General features: G+C 40.1%; 1 protein-coding gene across 2 annotated transcripts in view; it reads left to right on the forward strand.

The window, feature by feature from the left end:
• Nucleotides 1-24907, forward strand: part of Mib1 (MIB E3 ubiquitin protein ligase 1) — a 124466-nt gene that overhangs the window by 22285 nt on the left and 77274 nt on the right. For both annotated transcript variants that reach the window (NM_001107405.2, XM_039096931.2), the window contains exons 2-5: nucleotides 11988-12159; nucleotides 14061-14190; nucleotides 19912-20016; nucleotides 23262-23328. In NM_001107405.2, the coding sequence (NP_001100875.1) occupies nucleotides 11988-12159; nucleotides 14061-14190; nucleotides 19912-20016; nucleotides 23262-23328 (474 nt within the window). The remainder of the gene's footprint in view (nucleotides 1-11987; nucleotides 12160-14060; nucleotides 14191-19911; nucleotides 20017-23261; nucleotides 23329-24907) is intronic.

The raw sequence follows: 24907 nt of genomic DNA on the forward strand, positions 1-24907 counted from the left end.
TCTTCTACATGCTGACCTCCAGTTGAACCAGCACAATTTGCTGAAAATGCTATCTTTTTTCTATTGGATGGTTTTGGCTCCTTTGTCAAAAATCAAGTGAACATAGGTATGTGGGTTCGTTTCTGGGTCTTCAATTCTATTCCACTGGTCTATCTGCCTGTCTCTGTACCAATACCATGCAGTTTTTATCACTATTGCTCTGTAACACTGCTTGAGTTCAGGGATAGTGATTCCCCCTGAAGTCCTTTTATTGTTGAGGATAGTTTTAGCTATCCTGGGTTTTTTGTTATTCCAGATGAATTTGCAAATTGTTCTGTCTAACTCTCTGAAGAATTGGATTGGAATTTTGATCGGGATTGCACTGAATCTGTAGATCGCTTTTGGTAAAATGGCCATTTTTACTATATTAATCCTGCCAATCCGTGAGCATGGGAGATCTTTCCATCTTTCAAGATCTTCAATTTCTTTCTTCAGAGGGTTGAAATTCTTATCATACAGATCTTTCACTTCCTTGGTTATTTGGGACTATTATGAATGGTGTCATTTTCCTAATTTCGTTTTCAGCTTGTTTCTCTTTTGTGTAGAGGAAGGCTACTGATTTATTTGAGTTAATTTTATATCTAGCCACTTTGCTGAAGGTGTTTATCAGGTTTAGTAGTTCTCTGGTGGAACTTTTGGGATCACTTAAATATACTATCATATCATCTGCTAATAGTGATATTTTGACTTCTTCTTTTCCAATCTGTATCCCTTTGATCTCCTTTTGTTGTCTGATTGCTCTGGCTAGGACTTTGAGAACTATATTGAATAAGTAGGGAGAGAGTGGGCAGCCTTGTCTAGTCCCTGATTTTAGTGGGATTGCTTCAAGTTTCTCTCCATTTAGTTTAATGTTAGCTACTGGTTTGCTGTATATGGCTTTTACTATATTTAGGTATGGGCCTTGAATTTCTATTCGTTCCAGGACTTTTATCATGAAGGGGTGTTGAATTTTGTCAAATGCTTTCTCATCATCTAATGAAATGATCATGTGGTTTTTATCTTCAGTTTGTTTATATAGTGGGTTACGTTGATGGTTTTCCAGGTATTAAACCATCCTTGCATACCTGGGATGAAGCCTACTTGATCATGATGGTCGATTGTTTTGATGTGCTCTTGGATTCGGTTTGCAAGAATTTTATTGAGTATTTTTGCGTTGATATTCATAAGGGAAATTGGTCTGAAGTTCTCTTTCTTTGTTCAGTCTTTGTGTGGTTTAGGTATAAGAGTAATTGTGGCTTCATAGAAGGAATTTGGTAGTGATCCATCTGTTTCAATTTTGTGGAATAGTTTGGATAATATTGGTATGAGGTCTTCTATGAAGGTCTGATAGAATTCTGCACTAAACCCGTCCAGACCTGGGCTCTTTTTGGTTGGGAGACCTTTAATGACTGCTTCTATTTTTTTTTAGGAGTTACGGGGTTGTTTAAATGGTTTATCTGTTCTTGATTTACCTTTGGTACCTGGCATCTGTGTACGAAATTGTCCATTTCCTCCAGATTTCCAGGTTTTGTCGAATATAGGCTTTTGTAGTAGGATCTGATGATTTTTTGAATTTCCTCTGAATCTGTAGTTATGTCTCCCTTTTCATTTCTGATTTTGTTAATTTGGACACACTCTCTGTCTCTGGTTAGTCTGGCTAAGGGTTTATCTATCTTGTTGATTTTCTCAAAGAACCAGCTTTTGGTTCTGTTGATTCTTTCTATGGTCCTTTTTGTTTCTACTTGGTTGATTTCAACTCTGAGTTTGATTATTTCCTGCTTTCTACTCGTCCTGGGTGTATTTGCTTCTTTTTGTTCTAGAGCTTTTAGGTGTGCTGTCAAGCTGCTGACATATGCTCTTTCCTGTTTCTTTCTGCAGGCACTCAGAGGTATGAGTTTTCCTCTTAGCACAGCTTTCATTGTGTCCCATAAGTTTGGGTATGTTGTACTTTCATTTTCATTAAATTCTAAGAAGTCTTTAATTTATTTCTTTATTTCTTCCTTGACCAAGTTATCATTGAGTAGAGCATTGTTCAACTTCCATGTATATGTGGGCTTTCTTCCCTTATTGTTATTGAAGAGCATCTTTAGCCAATGGTGGTCCGATAGCACACATGGGATTATTTCTATGTTTCTGTACCTGTTGAGGCCTGTTTTGTGCCTGATTAAATGGTCAGTTTTGGAGAAAGTACCATGAGGTGGTGAGAAGAAGGTATATCCTTTTGTTTTAGGATAGAATGTTCTATAAATATCTGTTAAGTCCATTTGGTTCATGACTTCTCTTAGTCTGTCTACGTCTCTGTTTAATTTCTGTTTCCATGATCTGTTCATTGATGAGAGTGGGGCATTGAAATCTCCTACTATTATTGTGTGATGTCAATGTGTGCTTTGACAAGCTTTAGTAAGGCTTCCTTTATATATGTTCATGCCCCTGTCTTTGGAGCATAGATATTTAGGATAGAGAGTTCATCTTGGTGGATTTTTTTCCTTTGATGAATATCAAGTGTCCTTCCTTATCTTTTTTGATGACTTTTGATTGAAAATCGATTTTATCCAATATTAGAATGGCTACTCCAGCTTGCTTCTTCAGACCATTTTCTTGGAAAGTTGTTTTCCATCCCTTTACTCTGAGGTAGTGTCTGTCTTTGTCTCTGAGGTGTGTTTCCTGTAGGCAGCAAAATGCTGGGTCCTCATTACCTATCCAGTTGGGTAATCCGTTTCTTTTTATTGGGGAATTGAGTCCATTGTTATTGAGAGATAGTAAGGAATAGTGATTGTTGCTTCCTGTTATCTTCGTATTTGGAGGTGGGATTATGTTTGTGTGCTTTTCTTCTCTTTGTTTTGTTGCAAAACGATTAGTTTCTTGCTTTTTTCTAGGGTGTAGCTTGCCTCCTTAAATTGGGCTTTACCATTTATTATCCTTCGTAGGGCTGGATTTGTAGAAAGATATTGTGTAAATTTGATTTTCTCATGGAATATCTTGGTTTCTCCATCTATGTTAATTGAGAGTTTTGTTAGATACAGTAACCTGGGCTGGCATTTGTGTTCTCTTAGGGTCTGTATGACATCTGTCCAGGATCTTCTGGCTTTCATAGTTTCTGGTGAGAAGTCTGGTGTAATTCTCATAGGTCTGCCTTCATATGTTAGTTGACCATTTTCCCTTACTGCTTTTAGTGTTCTTTCTTTGTTTTGTGTATTTGGTGTTTTGACTATTATGTTGCAGGAGGAGTTTTTTTTCTGGTCCAATCTATTTGGAGTTCTGTAGGCTTCTTGTATGTTTATGGGCATCTCTTTCTTTAGGTTAGGGAAGTTTTCTTCTATGATTTTGTTGAAGATATTTACTGGTCCTTTGAGCTGGGAGTCTTCACTCTCTTCTATACCTATTATCCTTAGGTTTGATCTTCTCTTTGTGTCCTGGATTTTGGGCCAGTAGCTTTTTCCGTTTTACTTTATCTTTGACAGTTGAGTCGATGATTTCTATGGAATCTTCTACTTCTGAGATGCTCTCTTCTATCTCTTTTGTTGGTGATGCTTGTATCTACGGCTCCTTACCTCTTCCTTTGGTTTTTCTGTATCCAGGGTTGTCTCCCTTTGTGCTTTTTTTATTGTTTCTATTTCCATTTTCAATTCCTTCACCTGTTTGATTGTGTTTTCCTGTAATTCTTTCAGGAATTTTTGTGTTTCTTCTCTAAGGGCTTCTACTTGTTTGCTTGTGTTTTCTTGCGTTTTTCTACGTCTTTCTTAAAGTCCTCCATCATCATGATGAAATGTGATTTAAAATCTATATCAAGCTTCTCTGATGTGTTTGGATATTCAGTGTTTGCTTTGATGGGAGAATTGGGCTCTGATGATGCCATGTATTCTTGGTTTCTGTTACTTGGGTTCCTGCGCTTGCCTCTTGCCATCCCGTTGTCTCAGGTGTGACCTTGTTCTGCTATTTCTGACAGTGGCTTTACCGTCCTATAGACTTGTGTGTCAGGAGTGCTGTAGACCTGTTTTCCTGTTCTCTTTCAGCCAGTTATGGGGACAGAGTGTTCTGCTGTCAGGCGTGTAGGCCTTCCTGTCCATTTGCTTTCAGCTCTTCCTGTAGGCGTGTGTCCTGAGTCCACCAGGCAGGTCACTTGGAGCAGAAAAGTTGGTCTTACCTCTGGTCTTGGGCCTGAAGTCACTCCTCAGGTTGTAGCTCTCTTGAGGGCAGCAACCAGAAGGGCCTGCCTCTACTTCTGGGTCCCTGTGCGCAAGGGAGCCCTGATGCCGCTAGGTGTTTTCCTCTAGAGTCAGAAATATGGGCAGAGAGTAGTATCCTCTGTTTTCCTAGGTGTGTCTGTCCCTCTGAAGGTCTTGCTCTCCCTCCCAAGTGATTTGGGTGCAGGGAGCTGTTTGACTGGGTCTGTTCAGATCCAGGTGCAGTCTGGACCGCAGGGTTCCTGCAGCTTGATTGCCCCTATCTTCCTGCTCCCAGAGGCCCTATACAGTTTCCTCTTGGGTCAGGGATGTGGTCAAAGGTGGGCAGAAGAGACTGCCACTTCTCTTCTGCCCTGTAGTCTCAGGATTGTCCACACATCTGGGTGATGACCTCTCTCTCCCTCGGGGTTTGGGAGCATGGAGCTATGGGACGGGATCAGCGAGGTCGGGCACCAGCTAGCTCCTAGTTTCTTTTTAACATCACCTATGGATAAGCCAGGATGCTTGCCTTTGATTTTTGGGTGGTACTAAGAACAGAACAAGAAGAAGGCTGAAGGAGGCCTCTTGGGTGCATTGGGGTCCTTGAACTTCTTTTTGGTCTTCCCTTTGGAGTGATGTAGGTTTTCATTTCTGTTTTATAACTAGCCTTTTCAGCCTTTGCCATATCTTCAAATTTCCCCCTTTTCTTCAGCAGACATGGTCTTCCACCTCTCCGAGAACTTCTTGGAGAACTCTGAGAAGTTGACGGAAGCATCCAGGTGCTTTTTCTTGTGCTCCTCCGGGTAGGTTTGCACAAAGAATGTATATGAGGACATTTTGCCTGTCGGCTTCTTAGGATCTCCTTTGCCCATGTTTAGTTGATTTTCCTCCACGAGACACAGAGTCGCCCAGTGCCTGACTGGCTCTTACTTGTGGGGCACTGTCTCTATTAACTCTTTTTTTCTTGATACGTTGTATTGTAGGAGAACTATAATAGATACAAAATATTTTTAACTTTCTTTGTTACAGTTGCCATGATTACCTAACAAGATTATTCTGAAACCATATGCAGAGTGATTTATGTGCTGGCTCCAGTAGGTCAGAAACTAGGAGGTGGCACAAGAAATGTCTTGTGTTCATGGTTTGAAGCTTTAGCTGGGCATCTGGTTGCAGTTCAGGATCCTTAGGTATTTCTCTAAAGCTTTTTCCACCATGCACTGCAGCCAAGGTTGAGCTTCAGGCTCAGTTCCGGCACTCCTCTGTGAGTGAGAGCAACCAGCATGGCGTGTCAGGGAGGGGCAGCTGACCTCTGCATAGGCTTTCGTGATCTCACATTACAAGTGACACAGTGTCCATAGTGGAATGTCAGTGTCGGTTATAAGAGCAGGTAGGATGGGATCTGGACAAATGTGGCCATTTTTTTGAAGTGCAGGTTGTCGCATTACCTTCTTTAAAAAACACTCTGCTGCAGCTCCGTAGTAATGTAACTAGTATGGTGTCTATTTATAACAGTGCACTGATCGAAGTATTACAATATGTGTTTTTCTTTCTTTTGTAAAGTGTGTGTGTGTGTGTGTGTGTGTGTGTGTGTGTGTGTGTGTGTGTGGCAGCCAAAGGACAACTTATGGGGGTGGTTCTCTCTTTCCACTAAGTGAGGCCCATAGATTAAACTTAGTGATGTCCTCAGGCGGTGCAAGCACTTCTAAACCATTATTTTTTTTAAAATCATATGCTGTGATTTTTGGCAGTTCTTGAAAATTTTCTATTTTAGGAAAACTGAATTATCATTTTTATTGTCCTGTACCACAGAATTATGACCATTATTTATCCATTGATGAACTTGAGAATTTACTAATAAAACTTGTGAGTGAATATGTTTTCACTTTGTAAACTTTTGATAATAATGACAACAGAAGTAATTACAGAATTGTTATAAATTAACATCAGATGCCCTTGACTATATGGTGACTTAAAATATAGTATAGTATATAGTATAGTATAATGTATTCTTCCTAATCTAAGGGATGATTACAAATATTTTGTATGGGTTGAGGATTATTTGTGCACTTTTCTCCCCCTGAATCATTCCGTGATAAAGGAAAAGCCTTTGCTGTGTGGTCCTCATGGAAGGAGTAGATGACAGTGCCATTCGACCCTTTGTTGTAAACTCAGTGACTGCAGCATTGAGATACTGTGTATACTGATGGATTTAAGTTGTGTAGCTGTGCTCCTGTGACTTTAAATTTGAGTTTACACCCACTTAGATGGGAGTATGATTTCTTTGGGATCTGTGGCTGATGATTTGCCACAGTATACATGTGTTGTGATTAGCTGCTGGGAAGGGGTGGGTGGGCTGTCTAATAGCCTGGAAAGCTGTTATCTCTGGCTGTTCTACAGTGAGGGCAGCTGAAAGGCACTAGAAAGATCTGCATCACCAGAGCAGACTTTGGGGAAAGTCTTGAGATGCAGTAGCAATAGGGGCTACTGAGAAGATGAAGTACGTGGTAAAGTGGGCTTAATTCACACATAAATGATTCCAGTATTCTCTGAGGAATTAGGGATTTTAAGTATCAGATATCCTTTAAAGAACTGGACTTTAAAAATTCTACCACTTATGTTTAAAGACTGTAGGATTTGACTAGTAGGATATGTAATTTTGATCACTAAGTTCATGTAGAAGACCTAGCACATTTAATGAATACATATTAAGGGCCTTAAGTAGTATGTTTACCTTTGTATTGCTTTAGCCTCCATTTGAACGGAAGTGTTTTCTCAGTTTTTAGGTGATACTAGTATAGTTCAGATCTCACATAGTCTAGACTATTCTGTGTAACTAATACATTACAGAATTAGGGTCTTGTGTTTTTATCATTTAATGTAACACTACAAATATACAGGTCAGAAGTCATGGCTGAACTTGTTAGTTCCCAGTCTAACTCTGCAATTTATCATCAAGTTCTGATTCTGTTTATGGTCCTGCTGAAGTATGAAGTCTCTCCTGCTTGCCCTTCTGTGATGTTTTCCTTTCTTTGAGAGTCTTATGAGTCTGTCATTCCTGTGGCGCTCTTCTCTTACTCCTGATTTGTTTTGATGCTGACAGTTGACTACCTAGATCTTATATGCTCTGCTACTTGGTATAGCCTCAGCCCTAACCAGAAAATTATTACTGGTTTTGGTTGATTTCCATTTCCCTCTCCCCTTTCTTCCCCTCCATATTCATATTCCCTCCCTTCCTCCCTCCCTCCCTTCTCTTCCTCTTCTTCCTTTTCTTCCTCCTCTTCTTCTTTTCCTTTTCTCTGAGATAAGGTCTCCTTTTGGCATTATAGAAAGAGTGATATTTGAACCCCTTCCTGCTTCCACTAGGAGGGTAAAATACAGAGGAGAGGCATTACCTCAGTCAGTGCCTTAGGGTTTCTCTTGCTATAGAGACACATGACAGCATGGCACTTTTACAAAGGACAACATTTAATTCGTACTGGCTTACAGTTCAGAGGTTCAGTGCATTTTTGTCATGGTGGGAAGCATGGCAGCATCCAGACAGATGTGGTGCTGGAGAAGGAGCTGAGAGTTCTGTCTGTATCTGGATCAGCTGGCAGCAGAGAGAGTGAGCCATTGTGACTAATGACACTTTTCTTCCAACAGGCCCACATGTCCAGAACCTTTCAAATAATGCTATTCCCTATGAGCCTGTAGGCTCATTCAAACCACCACAGTCAGTAAGGCTTGAGTGCTGAATTCTATCTGGAAGCCATGTTGAAATGGCAGGCAGAGTGCTTGTAATCCCAGGAGTAACCCTGAGGCTTACTGGCTCGTCAGTCTAGCCTAATTGGTGAGTTCTAGGCCAGTGAGAAACACTGTCTCAAAGGAAGTGGATGACACTGAACTTTTCTTCTGTCCTGTCTGTGCATGCACACACACATATATACACATACACATGTGTTAAAAAATAATTCTGAAAGTTAGTAGACATTGATGTCCACTGTCTTCTTTTTCCTTTGGGTCAAACATTTGTGAAGTAGGATACTGAGGGAGGGGTTATTCATAACACATATTTGACAAAGGAATGTCACACTCTTGGATTGTCCAGTAGCCACTTCTGTTCACTGTTAGTACGTGTTTTCTTCTTCCACCTTCCATCTTCCCCCCAGCTCTACAAGCACAGTTACAAGCTTGTACTGGAATTCAGTTTCATGTTTGAAATCTGGTTATCTGGATATAGAAAATAAATATTACAGTTTCTTTCTTATTAGGGAGTAGCAAGCAGTAGTTACTAGTTCTTTTAGAACTTAATAATAATACTATTTTTGTCCTGTAGTTCTTGCATGCACAGCACATTCCTAGAGTTTTAGTGCATACTGCCTCACCACTAAAGAACATTGTGCCTTCTCCAAAGAAGACTAAAATTTTCAGAGTAAAAAAGACTTCCTTTTCTTTAATTATGGAAAGCTTCCTAAGTTAGACAAAATACAGAATAAGAGATCTCCATGTTACCCACTGGGAATCTTTAGCATGACTGATCTTAGTTCATCTAAGTCCCACCTTCTTCTCTGCTTGCCTTTAATTTTGAAATGTGTATAAATATCTTATATGCAAATACTTGAATAATAACAACTTTCTAAATAACACAAAGGTAAGCATGACTAAGTCAACAGTGAGTTCACCTGCTAGGATGTCTTGTAAAGTGGTGACCCTGGTGTCATAAGTCACAAACCACTTAAATTGTGGTTTCAATGTATTGAACAATGATAGTAGTGTTGCAAGGTAATAAAGGAGGACTGGCCCCCTCTGCCTTAAAGGTACTTTCAATAATTTGTAGTAGTTTCTTTTAGTGTCTGTTTCATTCTTATGTGAGCAGTCTGAGGGAGGTTATAAGTTGGTAACAAGTATTTTTCACTTAATAGGGAAATTTGATTGCTAATATTTTTTAAAGCATTTTTAATTGTGTGTTCATGTGTGTGCAGATGCACCACAGAGTCCAGGAAAGCATGATGGGTCCCCTGGAGATGGAGTCACAGATGGCTGGGAGCTGCCTGACATAGGTGCTGGGAATCAGAGCTAACTTCTCTGAAACACACTCTGTTCTTCTCCACCTCTGAGCCCACTCTTAGCACCAGTTGCTAATCTTTCCGTTTTGTTTTGTTTTTTAATATTTAGTTTGTGGTATAGGTTCACATGTGCCATAGAGAGTATGTGAAGGTCGGAAAAGAACTTGTGGGAATTGTGTTTTGCTTTTCATTATATGGGTCGTCTGTTTGTTTTGTAATCCTGTCCTTTATTTATCAGGATGTTCATTTAAACCTTGTTTATGAAAAATCAAAACTGACCATTGTTGGGAGCCTCCCAGCCTGGAGAGGGTTGAGACTGGGCACAGAGTAGGACTCTGGTGCGACTTTTAAAAACTGAGAGATGCTCTAGCTCTTTAACTATACGGAAATGCTGATGATAACTCTAAAAAGTCCTTTAAAAACTTTCTTGCTCTTTCAGAGGGGAAAAAGCTGCTGGCTTAGGGATTGACACCTGTGGCCTAACAGCGGGGGATTAAGTAATGTGGCCTTTGTTCTATTTCAGCAGGAACTGCTCTGCTCTAGCTTTTCAGCCTGTTAGTAGAAGTCACAGGAAGAAAAAGGGACACTTTGAAAGTGATTTTAGCTTTTATTACTAAGTTGTAAAAAGTTTTCTATGAAAGCTAAGAAAAAAAAAGGGAAAAAACCAGAAAGAATGAAAAAGAGAGATAAAGGAAAATTCTTCTGTTCTTAGAAATATTCTGTCCAGAAAGTTCTCCATGGCCCAGTTCTGTCTCTTTTCTTAGTCCTCAGCACTTACACATCTTTCAGAATACATGATCACATGGTAAAAAGTTCACACGTTTACACACATTCAAACCGTGAATTGAATAAGAAGTTCATAGCAGTGAATGTTTACATGCATATGTATTAGAAGTAATTATCTGGCTAAACATTCATCACCTGTAACATCTCCACAGGTTCATTGAGAGTTAAAAACCATAATAAAGTTATTCGTGAAGATTTGTATAGATAAACTCAGTATTTTATCTTCTGTCCTAGCACCTATAATGGTTAGTTCCCTTTTTTTGTTGTCTCTCTTTTTTTAATTGGATATTTTTATTTACATTTCAAATGTTATTCTATTAACCAGTTTTCTGTCCATATGCCCCCATCCCCTTCCCCTTCCTCTCATCTATAAGGGTGTTCACTTCCCCATCCACCCCCCCTCCCCACATTCCCCTACACTGGGGTTCCAGCCTTGGCAGGACCAAGGGCTTCTCCTCCCATTGGTACCCAACAAGGCCATCCTCTGCTACGTATGCAGCTGGAGCCATGAGTTAGTTCATGTATAGTCTTTGGGTAGTAGTTTAGTCCCTGAGAGCTCTGGTTGGTTGGTATTGTTGTTCTTACGGGGTTGCAAGCCCCTTCAGCTCCTTCAATCCTTTCTCTAACTCCTCCGACCTAGGACCCTATTCTCAGTTCAATGGTTTGCTGCTAGCATTCACTTCTGTATTTGCCGTGCTCTGACTGAGCCTCTCAGGAGACAGCTATATCAGGCTCCTGTCTGCATGCACTTCTTGGCTTCATCAATATTGTCTAGTTTTGGTGGCTGTGTATATATGGGCCACATGTTGGGCAGACTCTGAATGGCTGTTCCTTCAATCTCTGCTCCAAACTTTGCCTCCATATCCCCTCCTATGAATATTTTTGTTCCCCCTTTTAAGAAGGACTGAAGCATCCGCACTTTGGTCATCCTTCTTCTTGAGCTTCATGTGGTCTGTGGATTGTATCTTGGGTGATTCGAGCTTTTGGGCTAATATCCACTTATCAGTGAGTGCATTATATGGGTCTTAAAGATGGGACTCTGGTTGTCAAGCTTGGTGGCAAGCATTCTTAGTTGCTGAGTTATCTGGCTGTCTCCTCATGTAGCTCAGGGTGGTTGGAAGTTGCTGATGAGTTACTCAGGATTCAGGTTGGCATTGGATTCCTTATCCCTTTCCTCCATTTCCTAAGTGCTAGGATTATAGTGTATGCCACCATATCCACCTGTAGCTAACAATTTTCTAAACTTTAATGTTTATGGGGGAAACACTTACTGCTAAGTACTTAAGTAAAAGTTCATTTCTTTTGGACTATTTACATGAATAGTATGTTGCAGTTCTCTCAAAAATCCTGAGGGGTTATTTTCTTCACAAATGTGTCCATGTTTATATTACGCATGTTTGCAGGTATGTAGGCATATACGTGTGGATATGGAGGCCCCATATTGACATTGGTGTGTTTTCCATTTGTTGGGTCAGAGTCTCTGAAGTGAATCCAGAGCTCAAGTGATATAGGCTGGTCTAGCCAGCCAGCCAGCTTGCATTGTGTCCACACTTCTCCCAAGCAATTTGTCTTAAACTAGGTAGGATCTTTCCATTTTTTAGCACTGCCTATGGAGCCTTTCAGAGGCTCACCCAAATGGTGTATCTCTTCGGGACACACCTGACTGCAATATCTGACAAATGCAATATGTATTTAATCTTTTATATTTTGCTAACAATTAGGTTTTCTATGTACAATAATCAAGTATCCTGTAACACTATTGGTTTGTATTTTACTAATAAAATAAGAGTAGGAAACATGTTTAGTTATGATTTATATTGATCAAAGTATTTTAGATATGTCACCTCAAAATTAGATGTCTTGTTTTTTCCTGCCCTTTGTTAAAATAACCTATAATATGCTGTTGTGTTTTCCCCAACACAGCAGTGCACAAATAAGTGTTGAGAGTTACTTAAGCATGTGGTTGTTTCCATAGGCATCAAGCATGATGGAACTATGTGTGACACCTGCCGCCAACAACCAATCATTGGCATTCGATGGAAATGTGCAGAGTGCACCAATTATGATCTGTGCACTGTTTGTTATCATGGAGATAAACACCACTTAAGGCATCGCTTCTATAGGATCACCACACCAGGAAGTGAACGGTAAGGGAAAGAGGTTTTCCTTCAGGACTTTTTGTTTCATCTTGTCAGCTTTAAATGTAGATTAGGAAGTACCTTTTGACACTTTAGAGTTAGTGTTGGGGAAATGAATAGCAGGCTAGACATAGATCTGGTTTGATGATTTGTGAAACTCCGTGAAGGTAGAATTTTACTATATGTGCCTGCCTGCCTTCCTTTCCTTCCCCTTTCCTGTTTCCTCCCCTTCCTTTTCCCTTCGCTTTCCTTTCCATCCTAGACATGGTCTCACTGAGTAGTTCTGGCTGGCCTTGAACTCAATACGTATGTAGACCACGCTGACCTCCGACTATTATTATTTCTTTATAGATAATTTTAGTTATTTTTTTCTCTAGCATGGAGACTTGGCATTGCTGATCAGTTGGAAATGCATGGGCAGCCCAAAACTGAGTAATGTTTTCTTGTTATATTCTTTGTTTTATGAATTTCTACCCAGTAAACAGTGTGGCCTGCTGCTTGAGTCAACAGGTATTTACTAAGGATAGGGACTGGAGACATGGCTCAGTTGAAGTGCTTGCTACGCAAGCATGGGGACCTGTGTTTGAATCCCCAGCACCCACGAGAAGCTGGGCACAGTGGCACATTTCCATAATCCCAGCACTGGGGAGGCAGACACAGGATGGTCCTCGGAACTCTGGCAGCCCATCTAGCAGAACTCCGAACTCCAGATTTGGGAAAGACCTCAAAAAAATAAGGTTTCGGAAAGGTGGTTGAGAAAGACAACCAACTTTGGCCTCTGGCCTCCACACGTGCACACACACCTGCACACACAGATGCATATATACATGAGTGTATACCAGAGAGAGACCATATGGTAGCTACTGCATTTGTGATTTGAGGGTGGTTTCCTTAAGGAGGTTATAATTTAAGAGGAATGAAGGATCATGAATGATTATGGTAGGATAATGTTTTAGTTTTTAGGAGCAATGGAAAGGGCATAATGGGATAATAGGTCTGGAGTTTTAGGTCGTGGAGTCTTTCCTTAGTACAGGATACTGCACTTAAATACAGCCAGCTAGAGAGCCACAGCTAGGAGTCGTAGGGTAGGAGTTCTGAGTCACAGTGTCTCATTGCAAATTATTGTCTTGCCACTCAAACTGAGTACTTTGCAAACAGTTATTTTTGCTTACAATTAAAATTAAGGAACAATAGTTTTTTTTTTAATGGATATAACAATAAGGTAACAATTCAACATACTAAAGTCTAAAATCTCTGAGTAAAAATCACATAGACAAGAAAGGGACAGGTGGCCTTGGAGAAAGCAGCTGACTCGGATAATTAAGTGAAATCTCTCTCATGTTCGTAATGCTCATAGGTGTGGAATACTCTGGAGACAGTGTGGTGTAGTCAGGCCTGTGCCTCAGAGTAAATTTTCTGGCATTCATGCAGTACTCGGAGTGTTCACGTCATTGCTCACATTTCACAGGTTCTTAAAGGTCCCCTCCCCCCCCCAACCTACGCTGAACCCAATTTTGGGTTCTTTACAGCATTTGGCAGGAGCAGAGGATCTACTATTCTTTGTAGATAGATCATGCTTTAGAGGAGACCAAAGTGCTGCCACTAACTATTCTTCCTAGTCAGAGCACGCAAGTGTGGTTTGCCACTCAACTGGAGATGCTGTCTGCAATAGGCCCTTACCGAGGACACTTAAAGTCAAAGCCTGACGTGCCTCGATGGATTCCATGGTTCTGTAAACTCTTGTGAAACTGCAGCATCTTTTTGTTACACTCGAGTTCCTCATTTGTAAAATGGGCAGTGTAATGTCTCTCTTTTAAGGCGCTAACACTTAAACTCATGTGAATGCTTTTATGTATAGATTACTATTACTTAGTTTTATAAGATTGTGAAAACAAAACTTTTATTTTTAGGGTTCTGTTAGAGTCTCGTAGAAAATCTAAGAAGATCACAGCCAGAGGAATCTTTGCTGGTGCCAGAGTGGTGCGAGGAGTGGACTGGCAGTGGGAAGATCAAGACGGAGGCAATGGGCGTCGAGGAAAGGTGTGCACTTTTAAAGGTTCACCCTCTGTTCTGAGTACCATGTGTTGAGGAGATATCCATTTCCATTGCTGCTGTAAATACGTGTCTGTGCCCATTTATTTTCATGCCAGGAACAAGTTTTAAAAATCTTCAATTTTTTTTTCCTTTTGGAAGAAAGCAATGTTCCTGCCTACTTGCAAATGCTGTGGTTCTTTGAGAAGGCTGTTAGGTGGGTTTATTTCATGTTGCTGCTGCTCAGATGTGCCTTTCTGAAGACTCCATTTTGGGGCCATGTTCTTGATTTTCCTGTTAGTAAAATTTTAGCCAAGGGACTGAAGGTGTAGCTCAATGAGAGAGCCTTAAGATGGTCCTGGATTTGATACACAGAGCCGTTGAAAAGTATAAACATTATATATCCACGTGCTTATATTCTATTCTTTTAAAGGCCGGTTACTGAGAAAGCTACTTTTTTTTTGGGGGGGGGGAGGGGTTCTGAGGGTCAAACTGAAGCCCTGTGCATAAGAAGGAGGTGGTCTAGGGCTAGTATTTGGTTATGTTGCTTATATCTATTTTGGATCTCATGTTCTTTTAGCTGATAACTAATGGATTTATTTAGTCAGCAAACATTATTGTTCATGCTCTTCTGTGTTATATTGGATGTTGGGTAGCATTTGGAAATATACATGTCAGTCACTCTCAGATCCATGACTGTCTTTTGACAAGCTTACTTGGGGAATAGGACAAATGAGTTAGTAGAGGCAAAGAAAGCCCGAGGTTCAGCTGTGAGTACTGCTTTCCTCCAAGAGAAAGATGAGTTATCACAGCCAACCACTGAGTTCATTTTAAATAATAGGGCATTAAAGCAAAATGAAAGTCAGACAAGTATAGTTTACTATATTTCTGAATAGTTTATTAAGAAAATAAACTTATTCCCTTTTTTAATTCAAGAAATTTATTTAGCATGTATTATGTTCAAGGTGCTAAGAAATGAGTTCTTACTGTCTGGAAGTATATCTTTTAATTAACAGATAAATGAAAAATACTGAAATCTGACTTCTTTTGAGAGTGATGCGATGTACAGGACAGCCACATTGGTGTCACCTGAGGTGTTATTAAAACTGAGCAGTAATAAATGTACTTCATGACAGACTTTCTAAACCAGTATCTTCATTTAAAGATGATTCCTGGCTCATTTAACTCTTACATTAATCACTTAACATTTGAGAGACATCACTCCTTGCCAGTCCCCACTCATCAGCAAGGTACCCTGAGTGTGGACATCCTCTATAGAATTCATAGTCACCCTGCATTAGCTATACCAGAGACTGTATAAAACATGTATGAGCCGGGTGATGGCAGCACATGCCTTTAATTCCAGCACTTGAGAGGCAGAGGCAGGTGGATCTCTGCAATGGTTCTCATTAAAAGCCTCTGTCCCTGTCTCTCCAAAGTAACTAATAGCCTCATTTTGTTTTCATAGCTTGCTTCTTTTCCTTTATTACTTTTGTGTAGTATTGTCCCTACAGCAGTTGGCTATTTACATTTTGAAAAGTAAAGTAGCAATCACAGACATAGCTGTTGTAAGGGCAGGGCAGATTGTTCCTTTTAGATGAAGGCTGTCAGAAAATAGTATATAAAAAGCCTATAGTAGGAAGAGTAGCCTATAGTAGGAAGAGTAGCCTATAGTAGGAAGAGTAGCCTATAGTAGGAAGAGTAGCCTGTAGTAGGAAGAGTAGCCTATAGTAGGAAGAGTAGCCTATAGTAGGAAGAGTAGCCTATAGTAGGAAGAGTAGCCTGTAGTAGGAAGAGTAGCCTATAGTAGGAAGAGTAGCCTATAGTAGGAAGAGTAGCCTATAGTAGGAAGAGTAGCCTATAGTAAGAAGAGTAGCCTGTAGTAGGAAGAGTAGCCTATAGTAGGAAGAGTAGCCTATAGTAGGAAGAGTAGCCTATAGTAGGAAGAGTAGCCTATAGTAGGAAGAGTAGCCTGTAGTAGGAAGAGTAGCCTATAGTAGGAAGAGTAGCCTATAGTAGGAAGAGTAGCCTATAGTAGGAAGAGTAGCCTGTAGTAGGAAGAGTAGTCTGTAGTAGGAAGAGTAGCCTATAGTAGGAAGAGTAGCCTGTAGTAGGAAGAGTAGCCTGTAGTAGGAAGAGTAGCCTGTAGTAGGAAGAGTAGCCTGTAGTAGGAAGAGTAGCCTATAGTAGGAAGAGTAGCCTATAGTAGAAAGAGTAGCCTGTAGTAGGAAGAGTAGCCTATAGTAGCTTGTCTTTCTTCAGCATCTGAAATTTGTCAGTCCTTCTGACCGTCAGTAGGTACAGCTATTAATGAGTTCTGGGAACACAGAGCTCAGCACAGGATATCAAGTGGCAGAAGTAGGGCTAGATACTGGTCAGGAGTATTGTCAGAGAAGATGTATTGCTGTGTAGTGTTTGCTAAGCTCCCCATCGCCCACCATAGTTTTATAAATAGAATAAAGCATACCCCCTCCTGTGTGTATGGTTGGAGAAAGAGACAGACATGTTAGCTAGTGTTATTTGAGATATGTGTGGGTCAGAGATAGAGGGCAGTGTGTCCTAAGGTCAGTAAAATGTACCAGCAGTGGAGATCTTTCTTTTGTGTTTGTGACACAGGGTCTCTCTGTGTAGCCTTGGCTATCCTGGAATTTGCTTTGTAGGGCAGGTTGGCCTCAAACTTTACAGAGATCTTCCTGCCTTTGCCTCCCGAGTGCTGGGTTAAAGGAGTGCACTACTGTCTTCCAGCAGAGGGAGAGCTTGATGACAACATGCTCAGCCCATCTGCTGTGGATCACCCCACATCCCTGGTGCCTGACACCTTCTTGCAGCCTCCTTTTTATGACCCGCTGCTTTCCTGGATGCCTCTCCCCTCATTTTCTGTCCATTGTGTTGTACACACTCTAACCTTTTGGTAGATCACAGCTTTAGAAAGTTCATAAGAAGAAAAAAATTAATATTTTTATTCTGAAAATGATTTTTATGTTCTTTCCCACAGTTATATAGGCAGAAGATTAGAAGTAATTTTTGCAAAGGTTCTCCTAAGAGAGTTGCTGTGAGGCACTCCAAAGCCACATAATCGGGATGTTACAGGATTTTGCTTTCTGTTGCTGTGATAAGAACACTGGCAAAAACCAGCTTGGTTTGTGGTGCTGTTACTGCCTCCTATAGGTTATAGGTTATGGTCTAGCATCTAGGGAAGCAAGAACAGGAGCCCAAGACAGAACTGAAGTAGATGCCATGGAGGAATGCTGCTATCTGCCTTGTTTCCTATGACCTGTTCAGCTTGCTTTTTTATACCGCACAGGGCCACCTGCTCAGGGGTGGCACCACCCCTAGTGGGCTAGGCCCTTCCACTTTTAAATCATTAATCCGTGAAAAGAAAAAAAAGGGGGTGTGTGTGTGGGAGCACACAGGCTTGCTTAATGTTCCCTCTTCCTAAGTGACTCTAGCTTGTATCAAGTTGACAAACAACAGAACACTAACCAGTCAGCACTTTTGGGAGAATGAGGAAAAAGCGTAAATAAAAGTAGGCATTCCTGGACTGGAGAGATGACTCAATGGTTAAAAGCACTGATTGTTCTTCCAGAGGTCTTGAGTTCAATTCCCAGCAACCACATGGTGGCTCACAACCATCTGTAATGGGGTCCGATGACCCCTGCTGGTGTATCTGAAGATAGCTACAGTACACTACCCATATATGTAAAATAAATAATTCTTTTTTTTTAAATAGTGAAATGTAGGCGTTCCTGAAGCTTTGAATTATTACTGTACAGTTTTAGTTGTAGTTTATCACGTTATATTTTAAGAAGAAAAATGAATACAACCATTTTGTACCCATGGTGTGCTCATGTATGTGCATGCGTACACTCTCTCTCTCTCTCTCTCTCTCTCTCTCTCTCTCTCTCTCTGAATCTAAATCAGAATTACTTAAGGTACTGCTAAATATACAATACCAAGTACTGATTACATTAGACTCTGAAGGAAGGCTATAGCAGTAGCAGATGGATGGATTACTGCATGTTCACTTCAGCACCTTACAGACTTGCTAGGTAAGATTGTACAGTGGTCAGTTGGGCAGAATCCTAATGCACAGTGGAATAATATTAGACTAAATTTAGAAAGACAGTTGTCTCTTTCACAAAGACAAGTGGAGGATGATGAGGTGCAGTAGGGACTTGAGAAGCCTGGGCATTCACTTTTTAAGACAGTGGAATAATTATAAGGGTGTTCATTTCTTTTTTATTTTTATTTTTAAAAGTACACATTTTGCATGTTTACAATACATATAAAATTTTAAAAGAGTATATAGACATAATAGTAATTTTAAGCATTTCTCATGGTTTACTAAATCTTAAAAAAATGAAATCCTTTTAAAAACACACTGCCAAATACCTACCCCACAAAACTGTTCTTTAGTTCAGAGCAGAAAAGAAAGTCTAATATGTATTTTCTTTAAAGTAATATTAGTTTGCTTTTATGTTTATGAAATATGAATGATACAAGTTAGAACAGAATGGAATCCAGACAGGGCTGGCACCCGCCTTTAATCCCAGCACTTGGGAAGCAGAGGCAGTCAGATCTCTTAGTTTGAGGCCACCTTGTTCCACAGAGTGAGTTCCAGGACAGCCAGGACTACACAGAGAGACCCTTCTAGAAAAAACAACAGCAGCAAAAAGTTAGAATGGAGAAGAAAGTCATTTGACTTGTGTGTAAGCAGCTCCCTGTTCTTACTTGTAGGCAGACCTAGCTAGAGTGCCGACTTTGGTGTTCACTGTGTCAGTTTGTGCACTTGACTCTAGACCCTTAAGCAACTAGTACCTGGAGAGAGAGAACAAGTTAGAGTTTAACCAGCTAAATTTAAGCATCAGTGGGTAGGTTATTGTGTCTGTGTGCCCACTGTAGCATGTTGTTCTAGCTGGAGTAGCCTGCTTTCTTGATAGCTGAGCAGCTCAGTGCCACTAATATTCTTTTCGACTTTGGGTTCTAACTAAAAAACATTGTTAAATCATTGTTAAAGATTTTAAATTATGTTTGGATAATTGGCCAAAGAGAATATGCTATGCTCTGAAAGGAATTTAAAATTTGCATTATTCATTTTCTATTAATATAATTTCTCTGCTTCTTAAAAGTTTTTTACAGTGATTTTAAAATGCACTTCATAACTCTCAGGTAAAAGTCAGGTATGATGACAAAAACCTGTAATGCAGACACAAACTTTGAGGTCACCCAGGGCTACGTTCTGACAACTTGTCTCAATTCCCACCCTGCCCCAAACAAACAACATCAAAAACACCAGGCTGGGAATACAACTCAGTAGTATAGTGCTTGCCTAGCATACAGAAAAGCCCAGGGCTAAATTTCACAAGGGGGAAAAACACCAAAAACAGTAGCAACACAATTATGAAAGTTAGATGGGGTGGTACACATCCTACAGTCCTTTCCCTTGGGAGGCTGAGGCAGGAAAATCTTGAGTTTGAAGCCAGGGTGGGCTGCCCCAGGATATTCTATCTTAACAAAACAATACTTAAAATTCTGGAAAAATTGGACTTTATTGATAATTTAGTAATGCTAAAAGTGACTTTTAGCAGATAGACAAATAAGCATTTTTCTTGATTTTGTTATATAGGTTGAGAGATGAAAAGATTTCTAAATTTTCAGTGTAATTAAAGCTTCTAACCTCTTTCCATTTTTTTTAAAGTTTTTTTTTTTCCCACCCTAAATTTTTATTAGGTAACGGAAATCCAGGACTGGAGTGCATCCAGCCCACACAGTGCAGCATATGTTCTCTGGGATAACGGTGCTAAGAACCTTTACAGGGTCGGCTTTGAGGGCATGGTGAGTAATGAAGAAGCACACCTGTGAGTCCTGGGCCCCCTCTGTGTGTGCAGTGCTGTCTGTCCTCTGAGGAGACACACCTGAGCCCTGGGGATGGACGCACTAGGACAGGGGATCCTCATACCCCGCACCTCACAGCACTGCTTAGTTGTGAACATGCTTTTGTCATAGTCAATGTTTGGACATCTTACTATATGTTATTTTACACATCCATTTGAAATATAAGTGTAGTGGATTTATCTCTTAAAATCTAACAACAAAAAAAAAAGAATTGTCTATAGGGGACTCTGTGGAGTAGACCTGAAGGCTAGTATTAAAATGAGGTTGTTTATATGCTGTATTAGCTGATAAAAAGTTTTAATTATTATTTTTTTTTCCCATTTTTTTATTGACTTGAGTATTTCTTATTTGCATTTTGAGTGTTATTCCCTTTCCCGGTTTACGGGCCAACATCCCCCTAACCTCTCCCCCTCCCCATCCTCCTCCCATTGCCGCCCTCCCCCCAACAATCACGTTCACTGGGGATTCAGTCTTAGCAGGACCCAGGGCTTCCCCTTACACTGATGATCTTACTAGGATATTCAATGCTACCTATGAGGTCAGAGTCCAGGGTCAGTCCATGTATAGTCTTTGGGTAGTGGCTTAGTCCCTGGAAGCTCTGGTTGCTTGGCATTGTTGTTCATATGGGGTCTCGAGCCCCTTCAAGCTTTCCAGTTCTTTCTCTGATTCCTTCAACGGGGGTCCTGTTCTCAGTTCAGTGGTTTGCTGCTGGCATTCACCAATGTATTTGCTGTATTCTGGCTGTGTCTCTCAGGAGAGATCTACATCCAGCTCCTGTCTGCCTGCACTTCTTTGCTTCATCCATCTTGTCTAATTGGGTGGCTGTATATGTATGGGCCACATGTGGGGCAGGCTCTGAATGGGTGTTCCTTCTGTGTCTGTTTTAATCTTTGCCTCTCTCTTCCCTGCCAAGGATATTCTTGTTCCCCTTTTAAATAAGGAGTGAAGCATTCACATTTTGATCATCCGTCTTGAGTTTCGTTTGTTCTAGGGATCTAGGGTAATTCAAGCATTTGGGCTAATAGCCACTTATCAAAGAGTGCATACCATGTGTGTTTTTCTGTGATTGGGTTACCTCACTCAGGATGATATTTTCCAGTTCCAACCATTTGCCTACGAATTTCATAAAGTCATTGTTTTTGATAGCTGAGTAATATTCCATTGTGTAGATGTACCATATTTTCTGTATCCATTCCTCTGTTGAAGGGCATCTGGGTTCTTTCCAGCTTCTGGCTATTATAAATAAGGCTGCGATGAACATAGTGGAGCACGTGTCTTTTTTATATGTTGGGGCATCATTTGGGTATATGCCCAAGAGAGGTATAGCTGGGTCCTCAGGCAGTTCAATGTCCAATTTTCTGAGGAACCTCCAGACTGATTTCCAGAATGGTTTTACCAGTCTGCAATCCCACCAACAATGGAGGAGTGTTCCTCTTTCTCCGCATCCTCGCCAGCATTTGCTGTCACCTGAGTTTTTGATCTTAGCCATTCTCACTGGTGTGAGGTGAAATCTCAGGGTTGTTTTGATTTGCATTTCCCTTATGACTAAAGATGTTGAACATTTCTTTAGGTGTTTCTCAGCCATTCCGCATTCCTCAGCTGTGAATTCTTTGTTTAGCTCTGAACCCCATTTTTTAATAGGGTTATTTGTCTCCCTGCGGTCTAACTTCTTGAGTTCTTTGTATATTTTGGATATAAGGCCTCTATCTGTTGTAGGATTGGTAAAGATCTTTTCCCAATCTGTTGGTTGCTGTTTTATCCTAACCACAGTGTCCTTTGCCTTACAGAAGCTTTGCAGTTTTATGAGATCCCATTAGTTTTAATTATTTTTAAGGAAGTGTTTTTTTTTTTTTCTTTTTAAGTATAGAGTTGATGTATAAGTGTGATTCTCTTGTGACACATGCAGTTCCAAAGCTGGAGGCAGGAGGATCTCAAGTTCAAGGCCAGCTTGGGCACATAATGAGAGTGTCTCAAAAATAAAAAACTGAGATAAAGGAAGAAAGTGATAGACTCTGCCCCTGAAGTGCTGGGATTAAAAGTGTGCATCACCATTGCCCAACTCCCAAATGCGTTATTAATGTTAAATTTTATCATTGGATACAGGGTCAGTTAATTTCCTTTCTTAGTGCATATTCATGACTCTCATGCCTTTTTGTGCTTTCAGATTGTGAGTTTTTTTTTTTCCTGTTTTTTAGGATTCCAACTGGCTAATACTTTGTTTACTATGAAGATGTATATGCTTTGTATGTTCAGACAGTTAAATGAACATATACAGGTTGATGGCCTATGTGGTTAATACCATTATTTAATGAGATGTCTTTTGAGGGTTGTCTTTTCCTCTCCATTCCTGCAAGCAGGGTAGCAGCCAATATGCTTGTATATGTTTTTAAACTATCACATTAAAGCAGAGCATTTGTCTGGGTGTAGGATTGAGCACCGTTGCATGGTTAGTGGCCGGATAGGCTGTTACAGAGTTGGGATCTGCATGTATGTGTCAGTCACCTGCTGTTTACTCCAGCTGCTCTATTAGACTTTTACTGCATCTTGTGTTTGTTTTTCTTTAATTCACTTCAAAACTTTCATAAGTAACACTGGAGATTGCCTTAATGTTCACAGTTTTTGTAACGTGTAATCATGGCTGTCTTCTTATTCATGTACTTAAGTAAGAATATGCTTTCTTCTAGAGATAAGCGGGAAGGTACTTAATTAACCAAATAAATAGGGAACGTCTGTGAAGGGTCAAAGGGTGGGTTTAGTTCCATTCTTCTCTGCTTTGCAGGCTGCTTGGCTTTACAAAGTTTCCCTTCTTACTTGTGTTTGTCTTATGTCTGTGATAAACATGTGAAAGGATCAGATGGAGTGAGAGTTTTGGTTTAGTTTGGGTAAAGTTTTTTTTAAAAATTCAGGGTGTTGTGTACACGTCAGACGTTGGACATTTGTGAGAGTCTAGTGAGTGCCATGTGCATGGCACACACTGCAGTGTTGATGGACCAGTGCTGACTGTGAACTGCATAGGTAGGTGGCTGAGGGCACAGAGGTCTCTGCTCTCACAGATGCTCTGAAAATAGAGTGGACAGTGGCTCTCTACTGCCTGTGCCCCGGGTGCCAAGGGGAGATTGTTTGCTTTGTACTGTGCCTTATTTCAAGTTTTAATGGATCACTTTTCTGGTTTCCTTTCTTCTTAGTCTGATCTGAAATGTGTCCAGGATGCCAAAGGAGGTTCTTTCTACAGAGATCATTGCCCTGTGTTAGGTGAGTCAGCAGATAAAGAAAATTTCCAAATAATGAGTCAGGTTCATAGAATTAGTGTAATGTCTCAACTGGACAGGACAAAAAATTGATTATCATTAAAGTTATGTAGAAAAATATTTAATTTCATTTTAGTTTTAAAACAATAATTCCTTTTTATGTTTTATTTAGGCTTAGAATGAATTGTTATGTCTTGGGAATTGATGTACTGTTTGTGTCATAATGTGTATTTAATACCCTTTTAATTGAACTTACACCATTGAAATTTTTTGTATTAGGTTATATCACTGTTGTATTTCCCATACTACCGAGGAAAGAATTACAATTTCGTGATTATAAATACCTCACACTTACTATAAAACTAATTTCTTAGTAAAAGAACAGCTTCAAGATCAAGGTAATATAGTAAATATAATTCCAAGTAGCATAAATGTTTTTAAAGAGTAAAGGAGCCAAAACTGCTTTTGTTTACAAATTGGTTATTGTTGCTGTATTGTGATAGATCTGCAGTCTCCAAGCACTCCCTTCCCTGGTAGTGTGTGTGCTTTCATTTGACTTGCCTTCTTTTGTCAACATTTTTTTAACATTTATTTATTTATTATGTAGCTTTTCTGCCTGTATGTATGCCTGCAGGCCAGAAGAGGGCACCAGACCTGATTATAGATGGTTGTGAGCCACCATGTGGTTGCTGGGAATTGAACTCAGGATCTCTGGAAGAGCAGACAGTGCTCTTAACCTCTGAGCCATTTCTCCAGCCCCCAAGAGCTATTTTCTTTTGACATAATTTTATTTCTTTTTAAAGGAGAGTGTAGGAAAATGCCCTTTTGGGTGAGCGGGGCTAGCTCTTATTTTCTTACTTTCTTTTGTGCCTTTATGAGAAGTGTGGACTCACCTTGAACATTTTGATCCCTCGGTGGATTGTTTTATGATTTTAAATCTTTGTCCCAGAATGTTTATTTTTAGTTGGCTTTAGATAAAAATGCAGATTTTGTTTGTTAAAAATACTAAGCACATTTGAGGAAATCTAGGTTTCCCCTTTAGATTCTATATTTAGTTACTATGGTTACCATGGCTCTGGTGCAGTGCAAAACTATGAGTGGTTTTATCCTTCAGAGTGCTCTATTTATTTTTATTTTATGTATATGAGTACACTGTATCCATCTTCAGACACACCAGAAGAGGGCATTGGATCCCATTACAGATGGTTGTGAGCCACCGTGTGGTTGCTGGGAATTGATCTCAGGACCTCTGGAAGAGCTGTTAATTTTCTTAACCACTGAGCCATCTCTCCAGCCCCCAGAACTCTGAATTCTGATGTAGGATTGGTCGTGTTGATAGATTTTTGCTTCTACTTAATTTTTATTAGTGACTGTATTGTTAGAAATTTCTTGTACTTGGTTTGTGGTTTTGCAGATCAAGCCCAATAGCTTCCATCTGCTTGACAGGAGGTGCAGCACTCAGTTCCATGTACCTTGGCAGTGTATGAGTTATGTTGGTTTACTTTTCTGAGAGAACTCTATTCTAAAATCTTACACTCACATGAGTACAGTTAGTTCTGGGGTCTTGTAGCACTGCATAGTGA

This window comes from Rattus norvegicus, chromosome 18, assembly GCF_036323735.1.
Source record: "Rattus norvegicus strain BN/NHsdMcwi chromosome 18, GRCr8, whole genome shotgun sequence".
In the NCBI taxonomy this organism is placed as follows: Eukaryota; Metazoa; Chordata; class Mammalia; order Rodentia; family Muridae; genus Rattus; species Rattus norvegicus.